We start from the raw sequence: 8,364 nt of genomic DNA on the forward strand, positions 1-8,364 counted from the left end.
GGTAATAAAATAAAAGAAGAATATGTATATGTATATATATATATTAATTTTTTTTTAGTGATACCAACGGATTATTAACATCTACCAAAGTCAGAAGACGTACCGTTTCAGCTAATGGTAGCATAGAAGGACGATGGCAACCATGGAAACGTCAAATTCGACCATACAGTGCTGAGAAATTAGTAATACCACTTCCTATTCCACATCCGGCACATATAGCAATTACCATTCACAATCGTGATTCCGAAGATCCAATTCCATTAGATTCCGAGCTTTGTCAAAATATTTTACGAGCTATCGAAGAATCACCTGGTGAAATGGCTACCGAATGTGTAAGCCGTTACAGAGGTGGTGGAGATTCTAGTTTTGATTCAGTTGCATCACAATCTTCTGTCTCTATAGAGACTGGTTTAGATAAAGACAATGATGAAACCCAAGAGACTGCTAATAACGATAAGGAGGGTGAAAATTATCATTGGACTCTTTCAAATTGGGGTGGAGGTGTGACAAGAAGAAGAAATAATTCTGGATCGATTAAAGTTGATTTAGCTTCACCGGAAGATGTTACTTTAGATACGGATACCACCAGAGCGATGTTCAGTACATATGGAACAACCGTGTAATGTACGTCTTTTAATTGCACTGGGTAATGTATTTGTGATTTTTCAACAATCTTTCATTCCTTTGGAAAAACTTCTTGGGTATGTGACATTTTAATTGGTCAACATTTACGCCTAATATTTCTCTAGATTAATATTATCAATGACAAGTTAAATTAAAAACAAAACAAAGCATGAATTAGAATGACAAATGGGCTCTGCTACCATTACTCGTAGAATTTTCATTTTATTATTAATTTTCTTCACTGATATATATATATATATAATATATAATATATATATAATTATAATATATATATATTATAATAATTATTATAATATGGTATAAATAATAATTATTATATGTATTATTATATTATTTTTGTATATATATATATATTTGTATAATTACTTTAAAAAATGATTTATGCGTATTCACGAACGATTATAACAATTTATTATAAAAACAACAACAAAAAGAGCAACACAAGATTTGACGCTTCAGTTAATAAAATGATAAAAATCAAATAAAAGCAAAGTGTTAGCAACAGCTCGATGGTAATGATATCCTTAAATTATATAATTATCAATGGTTAATCTATACGAAACAATACAGACACCAATTAATAATATAGAAATATCTCTGCACTGTATAATCTTTTTCTATTGTTTTTTTTCATTATTTTTCTTGTCTTCAATATTATTTACATTTTTGTACATTGATTTAAACAATTTATTGTTAAAATGAAAAATAATTAATGATATTAAAACTAATAAACTATTATGTATTCTCTATGCCTAATAATACATTCTAAACGTATATTTAAAAATGTATTATAGCATATCTAATAATTTTATAGAGTACCTTTATATAATATTCTATCTCTTTATCTTTATCTTCAAATAAAACATTTCTAATAGTCAGCAAAGTGTTAGATATTTAAAGCTCATCGCAAAGTCTGGGATGCCATTATAGATTTTTAATAATAATAACAATACAGTTAGCGAACAGAATAAGATAAAAAGATAAAGAAAAGAAAAATGTTCACGCTGTTCTAATATATAATAAATTAAAATATCAATGAAGATTAAACTTGAAATTATATTTAGAAAGAATGACTCTCGTATTTACATATTGTATATAGATAGACAATTGTATAAATGAACTCGTTAACATATATAGTTCATCATATGTATTTCCTTGTTATTTACTCTATATTAGAATGAATTCTATTAAATAACATATGTGAAATCGTGCTCTTATGAAGATAATATACTTACTTTTAGTATTTTATTTTAGAGTACTTGTTCCATTCATTTTGACATAGTTTCACTTTATAAGCCATTCCATTAAACTTGCCTATTATCAAAAAATATATAAGAGTATATGTAATAATTCTCTTATATATATATATATTTGTATACACTATGTACTTATGGATGGAATTTTATAAATTTTCCACGATATTTCAAACTATTCTGCTCTAATCGATGATCAAATTTATCACACTGGTGTCCTTTTAATCGAATCTTCATTTAAAATGAACATAAATAAAACAAAGTTTATTAAACACGTTGTTAATTATAAAATTACAAGAGAGGCAAATAAAATAATGATTTACATTTTACTTAATTATGACATTGCATAAGCTGTGTTTATCGAGCTATTGAAATCGCAATATCTTTAGATAAAATAAAATATAAAATAAATCTTGGTTGGAAGAAAAAAAAATAAATAAAAAGAAAAGAAAAATGATGAACATAAAATAAATATATAATTATCAAAATGTACAATTTTTTTAGATAAATATGCTGCCCATTTGCAAATATAAAGTGTATACAAGTAACAAATTCTTTAAACGATATATATGTTATTAATATTTATTAAAAAAAAAAAAAAAAAAAAAAATAGACAAATTTTGAATATTAATGCATACAAGATAAAATTTAAAACAAAAAAAAAACAACAAGAATTATCTTACATTATACAAGTAGAGATTTAGTTTTCCGTCATGTTTAATCCAACTTGTTCTTGATATTAAAAACAATATACACATTACACAAATACACATTTAGCTAATAAAATTCAGATATAAAAACATTATTATCCTATTCTGAGTGTAAGTTCATGAGAGATCTTTAAATATAAATATTAAAAATCATAAAATCACATTAATAATTACCATATAACTGCCTTTTTGGAAATCTTATTTGTTACAAAACTACAAATAGTTATAGATTTCTCGGTAAAAAAAAAAAAAAAAAAAAAAATTCTAATTAAATTAACAATAAGTGAATAATTCACTAAAAGTATTCCGAAATAATCCGACAGAATTGTTAATTCCATCCAAAACTAATAAAAAGCAAATTTTAATGAATTATTATCACTTGTTGATTTTTTAGTAATATTAATGTTTATTATATATCGATGTGTTATGAAAATATAAAAAATGATGGTCGAAAAGATTGAAGTGACTAGTTTTAACAATCAAGTATACATTTTTCTTTTCTGAAACGAATATATTTTTATAATTTATTTAAAAGTATGGTTTTGTTTTTCGAACAATATGATTTTCACAAATTTCTTTAAAATAGTAAATTATGAAATATATATATTTTATCTTCACCTTTCGTTATATATATATATATATTATTTCGTATAAAAATTCAATTTAACAAAACTAGATACCAAAATCTTATTCGGTTTCGCAAATGTTGATATTTGTACAGTTGCTTAATATCATTGTCTATTCATCCAGATGCGTGCTTGATATCAATATAATTTCAAAAGTTTAACAACAAGTTAAATATTATGTACAAATAAAAGATCTACTCTTAAATCAGAATTGAAAAGAAATAATATTTAAAAAAAGAAGAAAAAATTGTTTTTAATATATAATAGCTCGATGAAGTGCGCATACTATTATTGAGATGTATGTACAATGCAATGATAAAATGTCAGTAATTTATAATTTTAACATTAAATAATCTTTCTGAGACAATTGCATTTAAATATAGATGTGTCCGAGTACTTTGTACCAATAGAAATTTTACTAAGTAAGTTAAAATACTCCTTGAATGATATTATAGAATTAAATTTCATGCATAAACACACACATAAATATCAAAGATTGTGTAACGTGTGCATAATATTATTAAATATGCTTCATAGAAATTTACAAACTGATAATAGAAATATTATATAAATTCATTTTCTTTTTTCCAAATGTAAGACAACAGATTTATTCTTACATTATTGTCTTACTTTTGGTAAGAATTTAATAAAATCTTATATCAAATTTTATTATTCAATTTATTCACAATACTTATGTATGCAATTCTTAATTCTCATTTCTTGTGAAATTAGTATACAAGTAATCGCAAGAAAAAAAAAAAACAACAACCATTACCATTTCTGTCATGCTAATGCAATGCAGAATTCATGAACATATTAATAGAAAAAAAAAAAAAATAATAATATAAACGAAAAAAGCTGTAGGAAATGACCATTTTCAAATGAATTGTACGTATTCAGCAAAATTGTAGCGAATTGTAGCAGATTAATCAAATATCCAGAATAAGTAAAAACAAATATGCATTATATTCTTATATATCTCAAAAAGAAAATGTTGTATCCTAATCTGATAAATTTCTTTATTAGTTTATATATATATATATATTTATTTCTCATTCTTTATATTATATAAATAAAATTATAAAGTAAATCCATTTCACTTGACAATTGTGATCAAGACCACGATGAGATTATTTTCTTAATTTCTTCCAGAAATTTACATTTGCGTAAAAACAAAAATAGAAAGAAGGAAAGAAAGAAAGAAAGAGAGACGCATGTACCCAGTACATGTATAATTAATACAAATTTTAAGAGAGATCGTAACGTATATGATATAAGTTATTTATCCAACCATTTAACTGATGGTCTTAATATTGGTACTACAATATAAAATTGTAAAGAAATTATAAAATCATATACGTAAAATATATTTACATTGTGTAAAGTATTATTCCTTTTGTAAACTCTTTATTGTTAATTATATATTTCTAGTTATTACGTTTTTATCTTTTTATTTAAATTGTTATAAAATAATAAAAACATATTATATATAATACATATATATGTATAATAATTTCTGATAGAAATATTTTTTTAATTTCGTTACATTTTATGTATATTGTTTTATCAATGATATTCTCTCATTTATTTATTTACAATTAATACACACATATTATATATTTATACAATATTATGTTATATTAGCAATGTAAATAATAAAATAAGACTTTTGTAATAGGAGTGCACATTGCATAATCATATTATATGCAAATAATTTCAGTCTTTCGTGATATCAATCGATTGTTGTTCTATTAAATATGTTCTCGTTACAATACACTTAGTCATATAACAAAAACATGGAATTTCGTGTTCAACTTCGGCAGCATCCAATAATATAAATTCTATATTAAATTTTCTTTCTTTCGAAGTGTCCTTTTTTATTTCTAAATGAAATGCCACAGGCTCGTCTTTTTCTACTTTTACATCTACGGGCAATACAATGATAGTTTGTTTCCAATGCGTTGATGCATCCATTGGTCCTGTAGATAATTCTGAACCATCAGGAAATTCGACGGAAAACCAAATACAAATTCCTTGCAATAATCCTTCTTTATTACAAACTGATACGTATTCGTCATCACCCAAAATATTTATTTCTTCTAAACTAATGGTTTCTAAATCTAACCAAGTTATTAATTTACCATCCCCTAAAATGTCATCCTGATTCACCAATGCTATTTCTGGTTTCATCGATTTATTCTTTCGATAATGTTTTCCTATGCATCTAAATCAAAATAAAATTAATTTAATATATAATTTATATATAACATAAGTTCAAATTAACAAATTATATATACAAATGATTGATAATTACTTCATATTAACTCCATAAACATTGTCCCAAAATTGAAACATATTTGACAATTGACATGGAGCAGCATATAATTTAGCTACTGATGGAAATAAGATTCCTCCTTCACGTAAAAAATGATCTCTAGCAAATAGAACTGATTCAAACATTCCTTCGTGTACTAAATAAAATCCCATCCATTCGGAGACTATTACATCTACCTTTTGAATATTATTTGGATCCAAATCTTCTACTTTACTATGGATCACTTCAATTACACTTTCTAAATTGTTTTCAGTAACAACTTCTTTGCATATTTTGGCTAATTCACTAGCTTCTACCGCATATACTGTTTTTGCACCAGCCTGAGCACAGAAAATAGAGAGTATACCTAAAAAACATGTATTCGTTTTAAACAATTAAGATTTCACATGATTTTATATATATAATTAATATTTTACAGTCTTGTAACACCTGTCCCAGCACCAACATCGATAACTACTTTGTCTTTGAATTTATCTGCACATTTAAATATAGCATTTTTATATGCTAAAGTTCTGGACGTATCATCGAGCATTAAACGATGGACCTAAAAATTATTTTATTATAATATAATCATGTAAACATTTATTTATAACCTATCTCTTACATCTAATTCTTCATAGCTTTTAAAATATTGATCCATGTTGAACTATCACAGTAAACAACAATTAAAAAATATTTATTTTGATTAAAATTGGAAAAAATCTTAGAAGAAAATAGCGAAAAACTAAATAAAAAGATCTTAACAAAAACGTGTTTACTTTCACTTTAAAAAAATTCTATTGATAATGCAGCAATCTACTTTATCGATATTGAAATCAACATTACCATATTGAGATAAGTTAGGAACATGGAAATGAGGAAATTAGGAAATGACGCGTTAGGGTTAGTGAAATATTTGTTTATCTCATTCGGCGTGTTATGCGTTATTGAGATTGAAGATTTTTAATTTAAATAAGAAAAATACCAAGTAAAATTATTAAAATTAACATTTAATAATTTATTAAAAATATATTTACATATATTGCAAAATGGATGATGAAGCGGAATCATATAAATTGTGGCGAATTCGTAAAACAGTGATGCAATTGTGCCATGATAGAGGTTATCTCGTAACACAGGATGAATTGGATCAAACTTTAGAACAATTTAAACAACAATTTGGTGAAAAACCGAGTGAAAAGAAACCAGCACGTAGCGATCTTATTGTATTAGTTGCACACAACGATGATCCTACAGATCAACTTTTTGTATTCTTTCCTGATGAACCCAAAATTGGTATCAAAACTATTAAAACTTATTGTCAGCGTATGCAGGAAGAAAAAATTCATAGGTATGCATCTTAAAAAGATTTATTATAATGCAAAATTAATTTACATTTTAATTATAACTTTTATAGGGCAATCATTGTTGTGCAGCAAGGTATGACACCATCTGCTAAACAATCCTTAGTAGACATGGCACCTAAATATATTTTAGAACAATTTTTGGAATCCGAATTGTTGATAAATATCACAGAACATGAACTGGTACCTGAACACATAGTATTAACTCCTGATGAAAAAGACGAATTATTAACGAGATATAAACTTAAAGAAAATCAATTAATGCGTATACAAGCTGGTGATCCAGTTGCTCGTTACTTTGGTTTGAAAAGAGGACAAGTAGTCAAAATTATAAGACCTTCTGAAACTGCAGGAAGATATATCTCTTACAGACTCGTATGTTGATCATTAATACAAGCAACAAATAATATTCATTTCGTGTTACTTCAATTCATTATTATTGATGAAATTCTAATTTTGATCTATAATAATATTTTTGTAAATACAAATCATTTTTAAATACATTATTGTTATAAAATTCATTGATCTTAAAAAACCAATTATACTATCCACTATAACGTTAAATAAACATAAGATTTAACGAAGGGATAAAATTAATATTACTTTCTGAGAATGCTTTATTGTACTACAATTATGATGCTTCGTTACATAATATACATTTGGTAGTAAACATTAACTATATATCAGGCAGTAAATAATTACTAATGGTTGTACCACAAACGTGCAATAATTTCAAATGTATTCATCGATACAATACATTTGTTTTTTCCCTGATTCTAAGATTCACTTTGAACAATGTTATTTTATTAAAACAACATACGTAGATGAAAATAAAAAAAGCAACTAATTAAAAATATTTCTTTTTTCTTTCTTTTTATTATTTTATTTCATGAAATAAATAATATTAATGAAAAGAGAGAAAATTGGCACAATAATCAGAGCTAAACTTCTTCTTATTATTATTTTTCTTATGCAAACGTTTAGCTTGAATACATTTCTTTGTTATACTATTTCTTGGTCCAAAGTATCGTGGTACGCTGTTGTCAAGTGACAACTCAATTCCAGATTTATTTAAACAGCTTGTACATGTGTGTCAAAATACATTGCTTATATACTACATAAGCAGATGTAAATATTGCTTTATTTATTATCTGCATATACGAATAGGTCTTCTTCTTTTTTATTTTTTTTTTTGTTCTTTTTCTTTAATACGCTACAATAATGCATAAAATTTGATAAATCTTAGCAAAGTGATAAATATGTAGAGATAGAAAGAGAGATTCATACTGTTATGCGCAATTCATGAATTTATATTAAAAATTACTAATTTATAATATATTCTACATCATTATTACGAATATTTAGCAATTTATCGTTTTAAAAACGAATAATATGGAAAATACATTGTATAATGCATCCTTAAGTACAAGCCAAACTTATTTTACAAAAAAA

At 24.9% G+C, this 8,364-nt stretch overlaps 3 protein-coding genes across 8 annotated transcripts in view; 2 read left to right on the forward strand and 1 right to left on the reverse strand.

The window, feature by feature from the left end:
- LOC107066100 (uncharacterized) overlaps window positions 1-4,074 on the forward strand; it is a 36,629-nt gene extending 32,555 nt beyond the window's left edge. For all 5 annotated transcript variants that reach the window (XM_015320389.2, XM_015320391.2, XM_089177139.1 and 2 more), the window contains one exon: window positions 59-4,074. In XM_015320389.2, coding sequence (XP_015175875.1) covers window positions 59-623 — 565 coding nt within the window. In that variant the 3' untranslated portion in view covers window positions 624-4,074. The remainder of the gene's footprint in view (window positions 1-58) is intronic.
- LOC107066133 (Arginine methyltransferase 8) lies at window positions 2,471-6,337 on the reverse strand. 2 transcript variants are annotated; one of them, XM_015320469.2, is made up of 4 exons: window positions 6,174-6,337; window positions 5,999-6,113; window positions 5,549-5,915; window positions 2,471-5,458 (listed from the first exon to the last, which is right to left on the reverse strand). In XM_015320469.2, exons 1-4 carry the CDS (start codon window positions 6,207-6,209, stop codon window positions 4,951-4,953), a joined length of 1,026 nt encoding a protein of 341 aa, XP_015175955.2. In that variant the 5' UTR covers window positions 6,210-6,337; the 3' UTR covers window positions 2,471-4,950. The 2 variants fall into 2 exon arrangements, with proteins under 2 accessions (XP_015175955.2, XP_015175956.2); XM_015320470.2 differs by having other exon boundaries at window positions 5,986-6,113; window positions 6,174-6,325.
- A 123-nt stretch (window positions 6,338-6,460) lies between these two features.
- Window positions 6,461-7,751, forward strand: Rpb5 (DNA-directed RNA polymerases I, II, and III subunit Rpb5). The gene is made up of 2 exons (XM_015320468.2): window positions 6,461-6,899; window positions 6,966-7,751. The coding sequence occupies exons 1-2, from the start codon at window positions 6,598-6,600 to the stop codon at window positions 7,294-7,296; spliced, it is 633 nt and encodes a 210-aa protein (XP_015175954.1). The 5' UTR covers window positions 6,461-6,597; the 3' UTR covers window positions 7,297-7,751.
- Window positions 7,752-8,364: the final 613 nt, after the last annotated feature.

This window comes from Polistes dominula, unplaced genomic scaffold (genome assembly GCF_049000335.1).
Source record: "Polistes dominula isolate Pdom_NZ unplaced genomic scaffold, Pdom_raw_medaka contig_20, whole genome shotgun sequence".
Classification (NCBI taxonomy): Eukaryota; Metazoa; Arthropoda; class Insecta; order Hymenoptera; family Vespidae; genus Polistes; species Polistes dominula.